Raw genomic sequence first — 21,929 nt, 5'->3', positions numbered from 1 at the left:
CCTTTGCAAGCATCTTTGTCCCTTGGGAGCTGCTGGGCACACCCAAAGCGCCAGGAAGGACCATGAGCCTGTTCAAAAAGCATCTTCTGGTGTGGACACAGATGGAAAATGCTTATTTCCGCCCGGGAGACACTGCCATGGAAAGGGTGGATTTCGGGAGGGGTCACACAGGTACAAGAGGGTAGGCTGACCCTCCCCAACTGTGATCACACTCGAAATCTCTCCACACAGGAGCTAAGCTCAGGAATCATCTCCCATTCGCAGGAATATCCTTTCCAAACACACCGCATCCCATGCCACAGCACCGGTGGGAGAAAGGCGTGGATGCATTTGGGCTGGAAAGTGGATTAGGCTGGGGGTGGGGTCTGATCTGCCCCAGAAATGCACAGGTGGACTCCTTCCAACACGCCTTTTGCAGTCTGGAGGGATTCTCCCACCGGGAGCTGGTCTGGACCTGGGACTTACCGCCAGGGCCGAGAAAAGCAGAAGCAAAGTAAAATAGCCGGGAATGCGCGAGGCGGGCAGGAGCAGCCCGTCCTCTGGCCGCTGGAAAACTTCCTTGCAAGACACTCGGATCCGGATCTCCGGGGTCCCGGCCCTGCCCTTCACCGCCCCCCCAGCGGGGATCTCCGAGAGCCGGTCCTGGAAACGGGCGCAGGGCTCGGAGGAGATGCAGAGAGGTGCTGGCCGGGCGAACCCAGAGAAGCGGCTTGGCCTGGGCCTCGCCGGGCACGTGCCCTGCGAAGGAAGCGCCGCGCAGCGAACGCGAGGCTTGGGCCCCGGCCCCGCTTCTCCTCCGGCCCGGGCTCCGAGGCAGGCGCAGCAGATCCGCCGAGGCCGCGAGCGGGAGCCCCGGTGCGGGGGCGCACGGTGGCCACGGGGGCAGGGAGGGCGCCTCGCTGGGGACGGGCCCGTGGCGCCCGCCAAAACCTGCAGGCAGCGCTGTTCACACGTGCACGCCGGCCAGCACAGGGGCCAGCACACGTTCACACGTGCACGCCGGCCAGCACAGGGGCCAGCACACGTTCACACGTGCACGCCAGCACAGGGGCAGCCCCACGCATGTTCCGAAGGAGACGCGCCCCGCGTGGCCCAGCCGGTCCGGGCAGGGAAAGAGGCCCGGGGCCCCCGCCGTGGGAGAACGGGGCGCCGGGCCCTTAAAACAAATAACGACAGAAATGAAGGCAGAGCGCTCCTCGCCTCGCCCCGCCCCGCCGCCTAACCGCGCATGCCTGGACCGAGCCTGGCCGCGCGGGCCGCTCTACGCGCGCCGGCCTCTATGGTGTGGCGCACTTCCGGTCCGGCGGGGCTTCCGGGACGCGGCCCACGTGGGCGCGGGCAGTTCGTGCCGGGTGCCCTGCCGCCGCCTCCGCCGCCTTGGCCAGGCCGCCTCCCGGGGCGGCTCCGCTCCCCCTCGTCGTCGCTTTTCACCGTGCCGGAAGGTCCAGCCGCCCTTCCTGGGAGGGAGTCCGAGCAGGTCCGGGGGGGGGGAGGTGCAGAGCCCCTGAGCTCGTGCAGAGTGCCTGTAGCTCCCCCGTGGTAAAGGCGGGCTGGGGTCGCGCTTGTTTCAAAAACTAATGGAGGCATGGTGTTATGGCAAGTACCACGGTGCTTTACCTCGCCCTTTTGGCAAGAGGCCGTGATGGCTTCTGCGGCGCTCCATGTTATGCTCACATCAACCTTGTGGGGTAGGCCAGGCTGAGCATCTGCGGCAGGCCCCAAGTCACCCCGGGAGCTTCGTGGCCGAGCGGGGATTAGAACCCGGGTCGTCCCAGCCCAGCGCTACCTGCGGCGACACACTGGCGCTTCTCTGAGCCTATTTGGATTCTTCTCAGCTTTGGGAAAAGCTTTGGCTAAGCTTTGGGGAAAGCAGGAGCCTGCCCCGCTCTCCTCAAGCCCCTTCCCCTCTCCTCTCCCCACCCTTTCCTACGTTTTGCTCCGCCCGATGATGGGCGCTGGTTGACGGAGAAGCTACCTCAATAGTTGGCGGCTCTTGGATCAGACCTTACAAAGCAGCTGGCCCTCAGGCACGCTTTCCAAAAGGCGTTGTGCTGCAGCTGTTGCCTTTCCCGTTGACCATGCTCAGGGGAAATCACGCACCACAGGGGCTTTTGTGGTGGTTAAGCGGGTTGGATTGCGATGTGGGGCGTCTCGATTCTAGCCCCCACTTGGCCGCGATGCTCATTAGGTTGTTGACTCTCAACCCGCTCGACCTTACAGGGTTGTTGTGGCGATAAAACGGAGAGGCAGAGGATCATGTAAGTGCCTTGAGTTCCTTGCAGGAGAAAAAAAGAAGTGTTATAAATGTAATAAATAAATTGCTCTTGCTTACAATTTACTTGGTTAAGCTATATGAAATACTGAGGGGGGCTTATTTCTAGCTAAGTATTCCAACCTTTCCAGTTCATTGAATTCAGTAAAGTCTTAAATTAATTTTCCTAGTCAGATACTTCTGCTCAAGATTCTTTTGCCTTTTAAAAACATTCAAAAGACATCTACAGCACATAAAATGAACAGGGTGCAATTAAAAAAAGTTGCTCTCTGCATACAAATCAAACATGCTCAGTCCAATCATGACTGATTTAAGTGACTGGAAAGTTTTCCAGAAAGGCCACATTGGTGCTTGTCAGGGAATGGGCCTCACTCTCAGCCCAATGACCAAATCAAATTTGGGGACATTTTTGACTGCCGCATTTCCACTGCGAATAGCTTTAATGGCAAATACTCCAGGTGCCAGTGAGATTTAGCATAAAGCTTTTGCTGCCAGTAACAGTCTTAGGAAAGGTATTTCCACCTTTTAGATTGGGAAGGTTAACAGCAGAGAAGCTGAGAAACCTTCCAGACAATTGGTGGAATGGCGAAAGGGGGCAGAGTGGGGGAAGAGGGTGGGGCTAGGATAATGTAGGTCCATCTGTGGAACCCTCAGGTTTGGGTTTGGGCCTGGGGTTCCCTATTCTTGCTGTGTTGGTTGATGTACTCCTCCTTTTTTCCAGTTACAGGTAAGGGGATGGCATCTCTCCAGTCCTTTACATTTGGCTTCTGCAGTGCCACGAGATTGTCATTCACAGTTCATCTGAGCAGCCGTTTTAGGACTGTTCCGCATTTCTCAACATGGGGAAAATCCCCGCCAGCAGAGCGTGAGCCACCTCACGAGGTGAACCAAACAGAAACGACTTCCTCACGGGTGGATTGTCAGTATCCCCAGAAACCACTTCCAGCTGAGAAAAGCTCTCCGGAGCAGAATCTGCGGAAGAAATTCTGGAGGATTTTTCGCACAAATGTCGCAGAGCCCAGCAAAGAGGAATTCAGGAGCTTGAGAAATGATGACTTTCCCCGAGAGAAGGGAAGGTCTGGGAAGAAAATACCTTCTCTCGAAAGGACAGAAGGCTCAGAGATCCTGTTTGGGATTTCTCCCTGTTTCTTAGCGCTGGAGAGGTCAAGGCGGAGCTTTTTCCAGATGTTTCTCAAGGCTAAGCGTGGGAGCACATCACCTGCGGTGGAGAAGTTTTCCCAGTATGCTGAGGAGCGTGGGATTCCCGTGAAGATGGTGAGGAGGACCGTTCTGGATTTGCTCTGCAAGCATGGCGTCCATCAAGGGGTTTGCCTGGAAGTCACGCCTCTTCGACCCATTGACTGGAAGGACGGGCTCTCCGATGAGGTGCCTTGCACAGAGTCACAATCCCTTTGGCTGGCTCTGGAGGGGATAAAGGACCCCATGAATCTTGGGGCAGTTCTGCGGTCTGCTCACTTCCTTGGTGTCGACGGGATTGTGATGACCCGGAGAAACAGGTCAGCTTGATAGAGGAATGCTTGGTTCTCTCACTAGCTCAGCTCCTGCAGGCAGTGGTCAGTTGCCAGAACTAGTAGCCACGGATCGTATTTTCCTCCAAGTTCTTTTAAAGCTACCCAAATTAGTGACCTTTGCAGCACTATCGTTTTATTTATTAAAAGGATAACAGACCTGTTTGTTTTCCATGTGCTCTTGTAGCCAAATCGGTTTTTCACATTGTTTTTATTTCTGTTTTGCAACATGCTCTGCGTCTACTTTTACGATTCACTGCCAAATATACTGTTTTTAGTTGTTTCCTATTTTATTTTTGTTTGCTTTACGGAGGGATTGTTGATTTTACTGTATTTTATGGCAAACTGCCCAGAGATCCCTCTGGGCTGTGGGGTGGTATATAAATGTAATCCATCCATCCATCCACAGATCAGAAACTTCCGTTTCAGATGCAGAGTACTGGGCTGCCAGTCTGAGGGTATTTTCTGGGGAGAAAATGCTGAACTTGGTGGGCCTTCCTTTTGAAGAAGCGTGTGTAGGTTTGTGTTGTTTAGGTTTGTGCAAGGCATTGTTAGCTGGCAGCTTCTTACAGGATTGTCTGGCAGTTTGGTAACTTCCCTCCCTCCTCCTCGGCTTCCCGTCTCACAGCTGCCCTCTGACACCGGTTGTAAGCAAAGCCAGCTCCGGCGCCATGGAAGTGCTGGATGTATTCCACACAGCCGATCTCCAAAGCTTTCTTAAGGTAAAGATTTTATTTATTTATTACTTATTAAAACATTTTTATGCCGCCCCATTCGCCGAAGCCTCGGGGCGGCTTACAACAATAACAAGATCTTTGAAGGTGACTGTGAATGGTCATTCCTTATTATTGAAAATTACTCATTACTGTTAATAACTGTCGAATCAAGGAATAGTAGAGTTGGAAGGGGCCATGAAGGCCATCTAGTCCAACCCCCTGCTGTTGTGGGACCCCACGTCACACCATTCCGCTCAGATAAAGCAACAATAATAAGCATTTCTAATAATAATTTATTAAGAGTAATCCATACAATGCTGAACTAACTAAGAATTATTTGATGATGGTGATGATGATGAGAATTCTGAGCTGTCCTGTGTTTACAAGGCAAACCTTTGTCCTGATCCAGCAGGATTCCTCTTATTCGTGTTTTTAAAAAAAGTTAAGTATTTTTATTTTGTGCATCTCAGTAGAAAAGCTGACCAGAGCAGTGGCTGCAGCATCCATTAAACAAGAGCATTCTTCTAGGCTGAAAAGTCACAACACGCAAGGAAAACGCAATGGGAGGGTAGAGGGGGAAAGCATTAAGTCATTCGGCAAGGTTGGGGAATGCCCTCCACTTCCTTCCTCTGTTCCCTGATTGTGTCCACATGATGCATCATTTGTGGTTAATGCACAGGGTGAGAGCAGTTCCCTCACTGGGAAAGCTGCTGCTTGGCTTCTAAGGTCATGGGTTCAAACCTCAGCTTCTCCTGATAGGGCGGGAAAACCCTCTACCCAATTTCCTGGAGAGCAATCGCTGTCTGCCAGTTTTGGTCATACTGGGCTACATGGATGCTGTAGGGACTGAGCCCGCGTCTTCCAAAACGTAGCCTTCCAAAGGGGCTACCCCTGAATCTGAATCAAAGCCAGAAGAAAGGGAGGGTCAGAATTCTTAGACCGAATGCCAAGGCCCTGAGACAGCCAGGAGGCCAGTGAGACCCAGAACACCAGAGTTCTAGGGGAAGCCCCACTGAACAGGCAGGGCTGGAATGGGGCAGCCTTAACACGAGCAGCCCCATAGTCTGGCATCTGGTCAAAGGGCAGACCAGTTGAGTAGTGTTCAACATGCCCACTGCCTGGCCCACAAACGCCAGGAACCTCCCTGCGGGGGAGCTAACTCCTTTTGGTTTGGAAGACAGGAGGAGTCCTCTTTTTGGCATCAGCGCTTTTTTTGGCGTCATCTTTTTTTGGAGTCATCTTTTTTGGCATGAGCTGTGTTCCCTGGATAGCTGGTATACTAACTGTTGTCTTTTGTTAACAACTTCGGCATTTGCCTTCCTTGCTTCAGGGCTGGCCGGCTTTAACTCCAAAAAGTCTGTTGTTAGGAGGGTTTGAAAGGAGTGGGGCGGGGAAGACCGGCTTCCGGCTTGGTTCAGTACAGGCCAGCTTCTGGTGCCCGGGAACGACTCCTGCTGGTAACCTGGAGCTAGTTTACCATTTGGTTCTGGAGGACCTGCCTTGGCACAAGCCAACATTGGTGTGCGTTTTGTGGCTGACAGGAATGAAGGATAAATATCTGGGAGTAGCTCCGCCTGAGGAAGGCTGGGACCGCCGCTGTGCCTCATTGCCCACGTGGTGGCAGTGTTGTGCCAGGCTGTGAAAGGGTTCCGATTTTTTCCTGGGGTGGAAAATGCAGGTCTGGAAGGCGGGCAAGAATGAAAGCAAGATTCATGCTTTCTGGGGAAGGAATTAAGCTGTCCAGATGAGAATCTTTCCAGCGAAGCCGAATGCCTGGGATGCACGGCAAACCCCAAGATACCTCCCCGCTGTACGAAATACCAGGGAGGCCGGCAACTGGCGTTATCTGTCTTTATGGCCGCCCCCTCTTTCTTTCCCAGCGATTGCATGAGATTCTCCGTCTGCTCCTCGCCTGCCGGACATTCTCGAACGACGCAATAAGGAGCCCATAAAAAGGTTCTGCTACTTAATTGAAACAGCCACACAAATCGCTTCCTTTACAATAAAGTACAATTTATGAACATTCGGGCCATTCCGGCGGGCTCTTTAATTGGGTCCACATTGGCCAGCTTAACCTCTGATGCCTTGTGGACATAAATTTCGACATTGTTACAGCCCGGAAAACTGCCGATTTTTCAGAAAACGAGGTAGAGGGAACGCTCGGGCTTTTTCCTCCCCTTCCTTCTCCTTCTCCCCTTTTGCTGCTTTGTGGCTGCTAAAGTGGATTTGTCGCTAATTGGGCCTGTCATGCTCCGTGTTTCATGGAATGCGCTGGGAGCACGTAGATGGAACAAGGCCTAGGAATGGTTGACTTGGATTTGGGCAAAGGCCCGCGTGGCCCAGAATTTGGCTTCCGGTACACCAGGCGTCCAAAGTCTCTTTTGGGCCAAGGGCCAAGTTCCACATGGGAGAAGTGGGCCCAGAGGCAAAAGATGGGCCAAGATGGGAGAGTATTGCAGCTTTGAGCTCTTCCTGCCTGCCAGAGTAGAAGGAAAGCCTGTTAAAAAGGGAAGAAAGCTGTGAGGCCAGCGACTGATCTGTGGGTGGGCGAAAAGGCCCCAGGAGAACACGGCACGGCATTCTGCGAGATTGCGGAAGCCGGTCCTGGGCCCCCGAGCTGGAGGTTCTGCATCCCTGCGGCACACGGTTCCTTCCTCACCACCAAGCAAAATTCTGCACTTTCCAGGTGAACAGCTTAGCTTGGGATCCTTTGGAGGGGAACTCTGACTGGAGGCCGGGCACTCCCACAGGTCACGGCCCCGTCATCCCCTTGCATCAGCTGTGCCGGGAGGGGATGATGGGCCTGGCAGTCCAGCCACACCTGGGGACACACTGCCTTTGGAGTCACCTTTGGGAGAGCTGAAGGGAGCTGAGCTGGTGTGAGGGCGTTCAGGAAAACGCCCGTGGTTTCTTTTGCTGTGTTTGAGCTTTTCTCTTGTGAATTCCAGGAAGTGCATGCTTTGCTTTGCTTCTCTTCGCTTTGCTTCCCCCAAGCATCCTGCAAGGCAGGCCAGGCCGGGAGCAAAGGTTGCTGGCCTGAAGGTCCCCAGGGACATGAGGGCCCTGGAAAGATTCTCATGTGCTCTCTACTCCCATTTCAGCATTTTGGTGGATGCTCCAAACATGATGCTCAGGAGGTGAGCTGCTCCTGGCTTTTCAAGCCGGGGCTCTCGCTTGTTGAGAGCAGCCGTTGGAACGAATGATGCTGCAGTCCAACACATCCAGAAAATACTGACTTGGAGGAAGTTGATCAAAGCTGGGTCGAAAGTGCTCTAATTGTTGAGGGGTTCTGGCTGCCTGTGGGGCTGCCCCCTTGGACTGCTGCAAACAACAGAGCCATGGTTTCAGATGGGAGTCTTAGAAAGATTTTATTCATAGCCGTTTCACTAAGCCGCTTGATGGACCATGCATCAGAATGCGAGGCAAACACACAACTCTCCCCTCTTTCCTCTGTCAAAGAAACAAATTGGGTCTTTTGCCTCTTTTCAAAGAAATAATGCAAAATGGTGCAAGTCTGAGAAACGTTTCTCTTTTTTCTCCCCACATCTATCCCCCGTCACCTTTACCCTGGGAAGGCAAAATCCGAACAAGGCTGGGAGATCCTCGGGACCACTGGCCACGGGAAAACCGAAGATGGCATTCCCCTTGTCAACTCCCTGGATTTCTGCTGGACGAGACCCTCCGTACTGGTACTCGGTCTGTAGCGTCACGGTCCTTCAGTGGATGGGGAGGGGTATATCAGCCTGGTGTAGCATCTAGCACTCCCACTAGATGGGTTTTGCTGGAGTAACTGCGTTTCTGCCATGTGCTTTGTCTTTTCAGAAGAAACCCAGCTAGCTCAGGTGCAGTTTGGCTGTGCATTGCAGAGAGGTTATAAGAAACGGGGGGATTCTTGGAATATTGAGGGGATGGGAAAATGCACATTTCATTTTTCCCCGTGGTTTTGCATGACTAAACTTGTACACCCTTCTGGGAAATCAGAAGGTGGTCAGTGGGCAGAATCGGTATATCCTGCAAAAAGCTGCTTTGCGCCAAAATTTGTAGGCCAGATTCCTAGAACCCCAAACACAGTCGAGTCCTTTGTTGAACGTATCTTTTTGCCCGCAGATGCATTTTCTGTTCATCTATAAAGTCATGTAATTGGCTTGTAAGATGGAGGTTCTCTGGATCTTGTCCCAAGCCCGGGCGAGAAGGCCCATCCATCCTCAGTCCTTTCCCACAAAGTCTGCGAGAGGCTTTCGCTTGTTCCGCTGCTCTGGGAGCACAGTTCTGCCGTGTGGTCCTGTTTGCTTGTCTTTCCTGGCTCATCTTTAATTGAAATGCTTATTGGATTTGGGAGGCTGACAGGATACTGCTGCCGCCGTGTAGGATCGGGGGGCTTTTACATCACAGAGACAATGGGAAGTTGGTCAGGGGAGGGAAATGAACGGCTGCAGAGAAATCCATTTGGAGCGCCGTGCAAGGCAGGAGCAGGGACGCGGGCGCAGTGGTGACAGTCAGCGCTGTTACTTTGAAGGATGGGGGAGTTTCTCGGCGAGAGAGTCCAAATATCTCTTTCACCAGGGGAGAGCTGAGGCTGATTGGTGGAGGTGCCTGAGGGTATGCCAGGCTTTCTCATCGGCGGTGGCACCGGCTCTCTGCTGAGCACTAACTCTTGGCAGGAAAGGAAATAGGACAGGGGCCACGGTCTGGAGATATTGAAAGAGATGCGCCTTCCATCAGATTCGTGGCGTGCTTGTCGGACTGATTCCAGTGCAGAAGGCATCGCTCAATCCATGTGCGTGGGGTAATCTGTCCCCATATCGGTCCCGTATATTCACTTTCTCAGGGCAAGATGGCCACTGCAGAGCCTGGTTAATTATGTTTTTCCTCCTTGCCGGAGACTTTGATCTCAGAATTATGCGGACAAGTCCTCTCTCATCAGCTCGTTACTCACCTGGGTGGGTCCGCACTGCTTCTGGGCCCCGGTGGGCCTTTGGGCAGGTGTAGCAACCTTTAAAACGAGAGCAGAAACTTTCACATGCACAAATAAAATAAAGTTTATTTATGTGTTTATTATGTTTCTATGCTGCCCTATAGCCCGCAGACTCTCTGGCCAGTTTACAATTATTAAAATTATATATACAATCAATATATGTTCACATTAAGTAACAATACAGCCATAAAACAAGGTAAATGGACAACAACACCACCATTTTAATAAATTAAGCCTCTGGAACAAGAACAGAGAATAAAACAATATGTATTTATTTAGTGGTTTTGTATACTGTCACAATAGCCATACAATATTTAAAACATCATTACAAATCTAGCTGTTAAAATAACTGGAAAATAAAAAGGTTCACCTGATGCCCAGAAGAAGGCAAGGACAGTGCCAGGCGTACCTCTTTGGGGGGCAGGTTCCAGAGATGGGGTGCCAGTGCTGAGAAGGCCCTTCTCCTGGCTGGTACCCCCTCCCTTTTTTAGGCAGGTCCCTAAGAAGGACCTCAGTGGATGATCTTGAAGGTCAGTGAAGAATGTATGGGCTGAGGCATTTCTTTAAATAACCTGACCCCAAGCTGTTCAGGGCTTTAAATGTGCTTTAAATAATAGTGCCAATAGAATGTTATTTCTGATTAAAATCGTGATTTTCGTATTCAGGAAGTGAAGGCGATGGACTTTCTCCAGAGACTAGACGTTTGTGCCATAGAATGTTGACCATCTCTCCAGGGAGAAAGCTTCCGCCCGGGATAGAGTCCTTAAACGTGTCCGTTGCGGCGGGTAAGGGTTTTCTCTGGCATCCACTCATTTCTTGGTATGTGTCTATATACGTTTGCCGTTGAGAAATTCTTCAGACATCGTTTCTCCTTCTGTTTTTTCCTTCATTTTTTTGCAGGAATTCTTCTGCATTCCATATGCAGCCAAAAGAAAAGGCACCACGAGGATTTAATTTCTATTGCAGACACGAAGGCATAGGCAGATAAATTGCAGAAAATCTCTGTCAAGAAACATTCTGGTCCAGAAAGTATTGCTGTACTTTCTGGCAGCCGGAGAACTTTCTTGAAGTTGAGCAAGAAGAAAGAACTACTTTGGAAGAGGGATCTCTGGAAAGTAGCCAACCTCGTCTTGCTTAGGCATTGGGTATTCTTTGGACTTTTAGATATGTGTAGTATCCGATCCTACTAAACATTTTTAAGGGTACTTCCTTGTAGCCAAGATTCACACAAGTTTTGAACTGTGCCAAGAGTTGCACAGAACTGGTCTGAATACAAGCTGCAAATCTCTGCTCCATTTCACGGGCTTTATTATTTGAACTTTTCCTTTTATTTTGAACGTTGGCTGAAGGAAATGAAATGCATTGATAGAAAATGCGGAATACATGGCTCAACAGGATCACAAAGGAAAAAGACCTTACAGTTGCTGTGGACAACAAGCTAAATACGAGCTGGCAACATGATGTGGCTGCAAAAAGGGCAAATGCTATATTGGGATGCATTAATTGGCGTATCATTTCCAAATTACAAGAAGCCATAGTTTCTACTCCTCATTAGTCCGACCTCAGCTGGAATACTGTGTCCAGTTCTGGGCACCAAAATTTAAGAAAGAGGCAATAACATTGGAAAGGGTTCAGAGGAGGCCCACAGGGTTTGGGAACACTGTCCTATGAGGAGACACGGAGAACTGGGAATGTTCAGCCTTGGGAAGAGAAAACTGGGGGGGGGGACATGATATCCCTCCATAAGTACCTCAAAGGCTCTCACAAAGGAAGATCAAGATCTCTTCTTGCTAATTCCAGTAGGAACGTGTGTCTTTCGCTGTTGCTTTCACGAAGATTTCCTCAGTGTTGTTCTTCAGTGTGGAGCCCAACGGAGATGCGAGTCTTTGAGCAGGCTCAGCTTGTGCTGTAGCGAGTCGGCCCGAGTGTGGAGCTGGCAAAATGGAATCTGGGAGGCCAAGCCATGAAAATCGGTCAGAATTTCTCACCTCTCCTGGATTCCTTGCACTTCCTAATGACAGATGGTACAATTTTCCCTTGCTTTGAGTTAGGAAGGAAGGAAGGACCAGTAGGTGGTGCTGCTGATACATATTTTTGGGTTTGCTTTCTTGGGAAGAAAAAACGAGGTTGGAACAAGCGGCTACAATACCCCTTGTTGGAACGAAGAGATGAGTCTGAAACTCATTTCTTTATCCTTGGGATACATATCCATATATGTATGCATGGATAAATATATATTTCCCTACATATTCTACATGGCAATCCCACTTTGAAATACACAGAATGCATTTTCGAGGGCTTAAGGATTTCATCTTGCTTGGCTATGCCCAGGGATTGCTTTTCCTTCGACGCTGGGCCGCTTCTCACAACCAGATCGGACCCGCTGAGTTGTGGGTCTTGCAGAACCCATCTTTCATCGGGGCGTGTGGCAAACTGCTTTCCCAAAGGCTGCCTTGCTGTGGACACCATTCCATTTCCTGGCTGGCTGAAAGAGTCTAGGCTATTAAATTCCCAGTCTGTGCTTCCTCATAAGATCGCTTTGCATGAGCACATTAAAAAACCCTTCCCATTCAGCCGGTTATTCCAGGTCAAAATGGCCAACACATGATTCTGCATCTCCTGGCTCTCTGTAGCTGGTCCATTACCTGGCCGTTTCTCAGTGCCTTCATCTTTCTTGTGCAATCCTCTCCTGGTACACACAGCAGAGAAATCTTTGTCCCAAAGTGCTCCCAGTCTAAAATTCAGCACGACCACAATAAAGGGAAGCGTCTTTTGTCTCCTTCCCTCTACCAATAGTACTTGCTCTGCTGTTTCTGGATTTCACTCCAAAATGCCCACTGAAACTTACCCATTTTCAGATTAGCTTTGAATGTGAGTTGCTTCTCCAGCTCAAAGAAAAACCCTCCAGATCTCTGGAAAGATCAGGAGGAGTTTGGCCTCGGTGGGACCTCTTTTCCTCACGAGGCTGTAGGCTGAACTTCAGGGGAGCTGTCCGTGGTACTGTGCTCAAACGACAGCAAAATTCTGCACTGATCCACAGTTGCTGGAGCTTCCAGCCTCGGATGCTTGGAAGACATTCCTGCTTCCCAGCCAGGTCTGGAGTTGGATTTTACTCTGGAGGCAGAGCAGTGAGGTGAGTGCTTGCATGGCATGTGGAAAGCCCCCCACCCCCCGACAAATGCCATTAGCAGGGGCAGGTGGCAGGTGAGTCCTTTGGAAATCGTGCCTCATCCTGGCTTCCAGTCGTTGCAAGCAATACAGAACTAGTTGGCCCCATAGTTGGGCTGAGTCTAAAACACCACTCCCCCCCCCACAGTTAATTTCCTGGGTATTCTTAAATGTCAAAGATTTATTCTTATAACCCCCCCTTCTCCTTTCTGTTTTGCCCTTGAGCCTGAATATAATTGTCCTTGTAATGTAACTGTAAAAATAAACGTAAAATTAAAACATCGGTCTCCCGGCTCCGCATCATAAAGGAGAACATTAATTGTCACTTTTGTGTACATCAGCAAGATCAGAAACACGCTTTCTGATTACTTGTGTTTTGTACATAGCCGTCCTTTGATACCCGGCGAAGAAGTAACAATTCTCGGATGGTAATTTGAGAGTCGCTCTTGTCATCCCTGTTGTCTCGTCACGGATTCATTTCAGGACCCCCTTGACGAGAAGCAAGCAAACAAAACCCCAATCTAAATGTTTTCGGGTGTTATCCTTTGTTTTGCTTTTGCAATTTCTTCCTTGAAAAGCTGCTTCTGTCGTCAAATCTCTTTGAAGACCTAACTCGTATTAAAATTCTTCCTTTATTGGAAGGAATCTCTTGATGTCGCTGGTGTTGCTAAAGGCACAGAGGGTGAGAAGGCCTGGGCCTCTCCTCCTCCCACTGCGTGGCGTGGGCCAGAGCAAGAAGAGGGCGGACAGAGATGTTGCCGAGTGCAGGAGAAGCAACTCCGGGGACCTCTTGCTCGGGTCCCTGGCGTGTGCCCAGCCATCCGCATCCTGGATGAAATTCCTTTTCTCAAATTATTTCCTCCTCTTAGTGATATTCCCTTGGCCCAAATTATAGATCACCATCTGTGTTTTGGCAGCCGCATCACATGGTGATGACGATTCCGTTTGCCATCAAGCACAACTCCAAGATGCTGTTTGGATGGACGGCTGCCAGGCCTTTACCAGGGAACCCTCTGCTGTTGCCAGAAATGGGCACTGGAGAATTTTAGAAGACCTCCTTGTTTGAAAAGATTTTGCCTCACAAGCAGGACAGGAAAATAAGAGGACCTACCTGCGTGGGGTCTCCAACTCATCTTCTGAAGCCTCTTGATCTTGGAGGTGGCATCTGGCCATTGCTACCTCTTAGGTAGACCTCATTCCATCCTCTTTTGCATTAATCTGCATTTTTTAAAAAAAAAATCTGCCCCAAATGGAACATTTTCTCAGCAAATACACATGTGCATCTAAACCCAAGTCCTCGTCTTGAAACATCCCAAAACCAGTCATTTAAGCGTACTTTGAATTTGCTTCTTTCCATTGATGCAATGGACACGCCATTAAGGAGCAGTTCTGTAGGAGATTAATAGACCACCAAGAGCCGAATTGCAAAATTTGGAGCAACATAAATGCCAAAACTTGGCTTTGATCGGATGGTCCCTTCCAAACTGGCTCAGATAAAATTCCCGACTGTCTCCGAATTTTCAAAACCAGCCGTGCCCAGTCCGAGATTTGGTGTTTGTTTTGCCTTTGGGCTGCAGCTTTGTAAAAAGTTCACGCTTTAAAAACCGGGTTGTAACTCATTATTTTTCTCCCGCCCACATCAATTTAAGTATATATGAATCTCCACACAGGCTGTTTGAACTGAACCAAACGGTACCTTTGGGTATCTCGCGGAATCCTCCAGCCGCGCCAAAGCGATAATCGGCGTTTGTAAATGTAATCAACGTTGAGGTCTTGTTACTTTCACAGGTGCAATTAACATTACCATCTGCTAATCCATGATTAACGATGTTTACAAATATGCTACAACATGTTAAAAAAACACAACAGAAATGTTGGCGCTTCTTTCGCGTCTCCCCCTCCGCCGCCCGCCTCGCTTGCGCGTGTCCCATTAAGGAGCGGAAGGCACTGGGACTTTTTCCCGACGGAGGGTGCCCCCTGCCCCGCTGTTAATTCGCAGAACAGTTTTTTGGTGTGTGTTGCTTTTGTCATTTAAAAGTGCTGCTAAGTGCTATGCCCAGCTGCAGCCATGACAGGTTTGAAGCTGTGGGTCAGCACCGCTAAATGGAACCTAATTGCCAAGGAATCGAGGTGCCAACTGCGAACTGGAGGGGGGAGATTAGAACTTTGTTGGAAGCGACATATGGCAAGCTTGAAAGGGATTTTTTTCCTTTTTTTAAAAAAAACTCATCTCCCCACGTAAGTGATGTGTTAATGAACTGGCAATGCTCGCCCCCCCCCCCCCAATGATGTGTTGAAAGATTGTCTGATGTGGTGAAGGAATATCACGATTTCTTAATTGGAGGAGTGGCATTTCCCTTCATATCCACAAAATATCCCCAAGAAGTAATGGGGCTCATTTCTCTTCGTATCCCCGTAACATCTCCAGAAGATTCCTCCTCGTCAGGTTTATGGGCTGGTCCAATAGATTTCAGCCCGTAAAAGAGTCTTTCAGAATGAAATCATTTATAGATGTTTCTTTATTAATTAATCATAGAATAGTAGAGTTGGCGGGGGCATGAAGACCATTGAGTCCAACCCCCTGCTGTTGCAGGACACCAGTTTACACCATCCCACTCAGGGGGCTGCCCAGTTTCCCCTTGAATGTCTCCAGTGTGGGAGAGCCCCCCACCTCTCCAGGCAGCTGGTCCCACTGCCGTATTGCTCTGAAAGTGAGGAAGCTTCTGATGCCCAGCCTGAATCTGGGTTGCTGCAGCTTGACTTGATTCTTCCGTGTCCTGCACTCTAGCATCAGCAAGACGAGATCTGGACCTTCCTCTTTGTGGCAGCCCTTGCGGTCTTTACAGAGGGATGTCACGTCCCCGCTCAGTCTTCTCATTGCTTCTCTTTTGAAAAGAATCCCAGGATTTGAATCCTTGGCAGGCCCCATCCGTACCAACCTTTCACTCCGCCCACTGTTGGAATATGGCCCCCAAGTCCTTCGCCCAGGGGAATTTGGTCCCCAGGCTAGAAAGATTCCCCACCTCTGGCATCAAGGTGACCTCGGCCCAGCTGGTTCTTCACCTGGATTGGCTCTCCAGGTGTCCCCTCCACCAGGGTCTTTGCTGTTGTCCAAGCAAGAGCGGCTTGGGCTGGGCTGAGGCTGAGGCCACTGGGTGATCTCTCCCCTCACCTCAGCCTGCAGGGCCGTCCCGAGACCTGGGTAGCTGGAGGCCATTGAGGGCCCCCTCACACCCTTCCGACATCCAAGCAAGGCCTCGTCACCAAGGCACCGGGCAGGCCGATTTCCGCAAGCTGGCCCTTGCACCAGGTCGAATCCTTTCCTGGTCGCGGAAAGGTTCCTTCTCTCAGTGCCGCGACATCTCCGGGTCCTCCGTGAGGTCGGGCGTGTCCTCTTTTCCCATAATCTCTGCATTCATTTCCTCCCCACCCTCCCTTCTCTCTCCCACCCCCATTTCATCTTCCACAGCCACCCTGCGGGGGGAGCAAGGGAGGGGCTGGCGGGAAGTCCCCTGCGGAGCTTCGTGACGGAAGAGGGGCTTGAAAGTCCCACTGCTTTCCCAGCGGTGATCCGCTTTCCAGGGGCCTTCCTCCAGCTGTTCTCATCATATCATAGCATATTATTTCTTTCACCTGTTCGAGCAGGAGGGGCTGGGGCCATTCGCTGTGCCCAGGTGCTACCTGCGGGGCAAGGGGGAAGCAGCCTCCCTGCACGAGGCCCGCCGAACCTGCCCAGCCCCGAACCACGGGTTTTACACCCTGCGAAATGCCTGCCTCTCGCTGTGCAATAATGGTTGAAAGATAACTGGGACTCAAGTGGGATGCGCAAGGGTTCGCATTACCCACCAGAATAAATTAGATTCTTGTTTCTGTCAGTCTGTTCACAGTTTTCCGTAGTCTCATTAGTGCTTCTCTTGAATAAGAGGTGTTTTCGAATGGCTGCATCACGGAACGTCTTCTCTCCATTAACATTGCTGGCTAATATGCATTTTTATATCAACGCCGGTTCTAAATGGCTGCCCAGTTTTAACTCTAATGTTTCTTTTAAATGGAAGGTTCTAAGACGAGGAATGAAGGAAGGATATGCTGCTTTGATGGGTACCTTTAGCGATAAGGAAAACTCCTCGCCCGGTTGCTCTTCTACAGGCGGAATTATTTTCACGAGGTTCTGGTTTGTTTTCTCAGTGGTATTTCAGTCTGTCGAATCCCCCAGAGTGAGAGGTGTGTTGTTTCGGGTTTGTGTGTAGGGTGCTCTTGTGCATTCTCTCGGTTTTGATGCACCTGCCCGTCAGGTCCGCGCGGCTCGGCGCTGATGGTGGCGTGTGTGGAAAGGGCCGTTATAAAAATGCCACATGGCTGGAACCAGCCTAGGATGCTCTGGGGCTGCTTTATGGTGTCCTCGGGAAGAATAGCCGTTTGTGTGCAGTTTTTGCTGTGCTGCGGTTTAATGATGCTTGTAGTGCAAAGACGAGGGGTGGGGGAAGGGGCGGCTGGCAAATGGAAATAAGGCTTGCAAAGGGAGGTGGGATTTGTCTGCTGCCTTTTATCTGCACAACAGCCCTGTAAGGCAAGGTAGTTCAGGGTCAGCGGTCAGTTCAAAGGTGGAGCAGCTCTGGGGGCTGCAGGATTCTGCCCCCAGCCCACGGCAGCTGCCAGGGCTCTTGTAATTCCACCTGGGGAGCGCTGGGGAAGAGCTATAGAAGAACCGGCTCTTCTCCTCAGAAGCTGCCTCGGCAATGTTGCTGGCAGAGCCCTTCCTGGTCTGCTAGGCCTGGAACCCTGCTCCGGCGTCCTGCCTGTGTTCGTTTCCTGCCTGAGCCCCCGTTTCTGTGGCTCCCGGACCCGCCTGCACCTCTTCTCCCCCCGACTGGTCTGCCTTCCTCAGTTCTCCAACCCTTGGCCCGCTCTGGACTACACTACCCATCTCTACGGACGTGGCTAGTATATCGACTTCCTGCCTTCCTGCCACACCCCACCTGCCTCGAGTCCCGGTGCCTTTACGTTGTCAGCCGCCCTCGCCCCGGACGCTGGCAGTCACCCACTGAGATTCGCAGTCAAGTGGCGGCCAGAACCTGGATTGTCTGCGTGCCAGTCAACACTCTAACCACTATCCCACACTGTCTCACATCAGAATTGTCCTCCAAAACCCTCGGTGAGTCTTCTTGCACTTGGTGCTCTCCAGATCTTGCAGGTTATTTTTCTTACGTTCTTCCTCCTGCAGTAAGCCAGGGTGACTTATTAATTCTCCTCCTCCTTTTAATCTTGGCAGCAACCCTGTGGGGAAGATTAGGCTGGGAAGTTTTCCCAGTGCACTGGCCAAAGATGCGTTTCATGGGATCCTGGAAAAGTAATGTTGGAAGGGGCCAAAGGCCATCGGGTCCAGCCCCCTGCAGGTCTCCCAGTTAACACATCCCTCCCAGAAGGCTGTCCAGTTGCATCTTGGGGGCCTCCAGGATGGGAGAGCCCACCACCTCCCCAGGTCTTGGGTCCCACTCTTGCACTGCTCCAACAGTCCGGAAGTTCCTGCATCCAGTGGGAACCTGGCTGGCTGTGCCTTGAGCCCGCAATTCCACGCCCTGTATTTGGGCTGATCGAGAAGAGAGCTTGGCCTCCCGTTGCCTTTTAGTTCCTTTTCCTTTGGGATCACTCCTTTTATGGTGGAGGCCTGAAGACGGGGAATGCCTTAATATTCACCTTCATAAGCCCCTCTGGAGGTTTTTGGTGCCCAGCCCTTGTGCATGTGCCAAATAGGAAACCCAGGACCTAACGCTTTGTCGGCACGCTGTCGTCCAATCACCCCGATGCGCACGTGTCCGGCATCCCTGAATTCCCTGCAGAGGCTGGAAAGGGCATTCCGACTGCTACTTCCAGTCCGAATGCCTCTGCTGGAAAGCTGGGAGCAGATGGGACAAGACCTGCCATGAGAATGCGATCCTAGCAAACGATCGAAACAAAAGGAGGTTCTAGGAATGCAGATCGCACCAACAACAACGTACAATTCCTGGCCAGCCCAGCAGGTCAAGGTTGGCTCTGCAGGTTTACTCAGTCAACCTATGTCTCCCCACAGCGGAGAAAGCCCCACGGAATCAGTGGGACGTACTTTGAGTTGACACAGGCCGACTGGCACTGCAAAGCTTGCCCTGCATTTGTCCGGAAAATCTTCCGACTTCCGTTCCTGGATGCAACTCCAACTGATCCCCACCCCCAAATTAAGTGGAACAGGGCAGCTCTGACCTTTGCCTGCCACTGCGCATTTTCAATTTCGTTTGGGAATCTCCGCTAACCGAGTTAGCTGGTTTTTATTTCTTATTTTTTATATATAAATATATATGGATATATAATGACGGGAAAAGAAACATTTTCTCAGTAGGTATTTCTACCGCTGGACTTTAAAAAAGATTATTATGCAAATCGTCTTCCCTCCAATCCAAAAATCATTATAATATTCAATTTCAGGCAGCATTCTTGACCAGATGTTGCTATTGCCAGAAATAAAGCGGTGAGGCTCCACTACGTATATATAGGCTGGGGGAGAAGGGGGCAGCATTTAGGGTGAATTGGAGTGGAAGGTCGAGATGTTATATTTCTTTGCTAAAGCTAGGAACGCTTAGGGCTAATGGAGGAGGCTTAAGCCCCATGACCGGCTGGGAAATAAACATGGGTGTTTGAAAGTCCATGTCGTCATAAGCTGGGCCACTGTGGCTAAGCCCTGGGCAACCATTTTTGAATTGGGCACCTTTGGAAGAACCCATCAGTGGTTTTGTGGGCCAGGTGAGGCCTGTGACCGGGGAGGTGTATCCACTCCGGGTTTCTGCTGGAACTCGGCAGGAATTGTCCAGGATGCTCAACCTATTGGGTTGCAGAGAGGGTTCAGCAGCACGGAGAGCCCCTTCCAAAGTTTGGCGACACCCTGGAGTGGAAACTCTGCCCCATGGATGTTGGAGTCACGCCCCTCCAACGTGGCCCTGGCCACACAAGGCCACCAGGTTGGGAAGGTCCAAAATGAAGCGCTGCTGCATTTGTGTCCCTGTATTCCATGCCTGGGTCTCCTCTGCTCTGTTCTGGCTCTTCAAAGGGCTGCGATGTTTCTCCAGAGAGCCATTTCCCGAATTGGCTGCTCCTCTCCTCTCAACTGGTACAATCTCTCTTGCACACAGAAATGGTGTCAGGCCGTGACCCACTTGGGCTGGAGCCCACATCTCTGGGAGTCCCTCAGTCATGGGCTCTTGTTGAGACAAAGGTCCGAGAGACCTGAAGTTCTCAGCTTCTTCATTGTCTTGTTCCCCATGGAGGCTGCTCACCAACCCCCTTGTCACTGGGGCCCCTCATCCATGGCAGCTTTTATTCTGAGCTTGGGAGAAGCTACAGATGGTCCTCCCCAGGATAGCACCATGAATATTCTTGGAGTTCCTTGAAATTTTATTTATTTATTTATTTATTTATTTATTTATTTAAAGTTTTTGACTGCTTGTTATATAGCCTCGGGACGGCTCACAGAAATAAATAAATATCATACAAATACAGTAAAAACCCGGAAACACCCTGCGTGCACAATTAAAACCTATAAATATTACACATGGTTAAAATATTGTTTGAATAAAAAGGTCTTGGCCTGGCGCTGAAAAACAAATAACGACGGCGCCAGGCGGACCTCTCTGGGGAGCGCATTCCATAGACGGGGCGCCACCGCAGAGAAGGCCCTCCTCCGGGTGCTCACCCTCCTAATATCTTTCACGGAGGGCTCCTGGAGAAGGGCCTCTGCCGCAGATCTCGGGGCGGGAGAGCAAATATGGAAGCAGGCCTTCCTTTAGGTATCCAGGCCCCAAGCTGTTAAGGGCTTTATAGGTGATTATCAACACCTTGAATTGAACCTGGACTTTAATGGGAAGCCAGTGAAGCTGGTAGAGGACTGGGGTTATGTGAGAATAATGCCCAGTCCCTGTCAGCAACCTGGCTGCTCTATTTTGCACCATCTGAAGTATCCGGACTGTCTTCAAGGGCAGCCCCACATATGACCCCGTTCAATGCCCCCGTTGAATCATTGTCCGTGGTCTGCATCTACTGGAAGTCGGTGCATCAGGGCATTGCAAGGAAAGCCCGAATTTGCAAGATCTGAGCAGGTCTTGGATAAAAGGAGATACAAACGCCAATCTTGGATAAAAGGAGATTTTAAAAGTATAAAATGTGCTTACCGATGTGAGAGAAATGAAGAAATGCATATTCTGAGAGGAAATCCCTTAAAAATGCAGATTCTGAAAGAAAATGCATCGGAATATGTATTCTGAGAGGGGAACATTCAAACACTCCTATCCTCAGGCCAGGTTCATCGAGAGATTTGTATCTTGAGAGAAAACACATTCCAAAATGCATATTCTGGGGGAAAATAAATGAAAAATCCATATTCTGAGAGGAAATATATTCCGAAATGATATATTCTGGGGAAGAGTACTTTAAGAAATGCATATTCCAAGACAAGCCACATTCAGAGATGTATATCCTGAAAGAAAATACATTTCAAAATGCATGTTCTGAGGGGAAATACTTTCAGAAATGGGACGCACAGATGTCTATCTTGAGAGCCGATACATTCAGAAATGCGTATTTTAAGAGAAAATGTATTCCAAAATGCATATTCCGAGAGAAAATAGATTTAGAATTGAACATTTTGAGTGAAAACACGCCAAAATGCATATTACAAGAAGAAATAGATTCCGAAATGCATATTCGGAGGGAAAATACATTCAGAAATCCATATTCTGGGAGAAGATCTGCTTAAAAAGCTTGTTTATATTTCATGGGCTAATGTGGAAAGGGAACGGAATGGACCCTGTCTGTGAAAGGGATACAGATTGGAAATAGATACGGCCACCCATCCCTCGTCGGTAGAATACCGAGGACCAAAACGTAACTTTAGGGAGAAAGTGCCAGTCCGGTCAAGGTGGGGCTGGCGGGTGCAGCCCACTGGCCTGGTTCTCGGCGCGAGAGCCCCGCCACGAGAATTGCCCAGAGAGCCATCAATATCTTGCCGGCTGCCTATTGATTCCCCGGGCAGCCGCGCTTGGAGCGAGGCCGGGAGCTCTGCTCTCCCTGGTGACTGGGCCGACTATTGACAGGTCGAATCGGCGATCGGGGCCTATTGTGGGAGCAGACGGCTGCTGGATGGGGAATTGGGTTCGCAGGCAAGCGGCTGGCAGGAGAAAGGGGCTACTGGGCCAACGAGAAGTGCACTCGGCCGAGGAGGGTGTCCGCAAGCCGGCGAGGGGGCGCCA

General features: G+C 50.5%; 1 protein-coding gene across 1 annotated transcript; it reads left to right on the top strand.

The window, feature by feature from the left end:
- Positions 1 to 508: 508 nt before the first annotated feature.
- On the top strand, positions 509 to 10,787 carry MRM1 (mitochondrial rRNA methyltransferase 1). Its single transcript, XM_044430389.1, has 9 exons — positions 509 to 855; positions 1,343 to 1,477; positions 2,221 to 2,258; positions 2,994 to 2,999; positions 3,426 to 3,789; positions 4,430 to 4,523; positions 8,093 to 8,213; positions 10,158 to 10,277; positions 10,393 to 10,787. The coding sequence occupies exons 1-9, from the start codon at positions 509 to 511 to the stop codon at positions 10,470 to 10,472; spliced, it is 1,305 nt and encodes a 434-aa protein (XP_044286324.1). The 3' UTR covers positions 10,473 to 10,787.
- Positions 10,788 to 21,929: the final 11,142 nt, after the last annotated feature.

Source organism: Varanus komodoensis, unplaced genomic scaffold (assembly GCF_004798865.1).
Source record: "Varanus komodoensis strain SLA01 unplaced genomic scaffold, ASM479886v1 scaffold20_1, whole genome shotgun sequence".
Classification (NCBI taxonomy): domain Eukaryota; kingdom Metazoa; phylum Chordata; class Lepidosauria; order Squamata; family Varanidae; genus Varanus; species Varanus komodoensis.
This window is presented reverse-complemented; position numbering and strand designations above follow the sequence as displayed.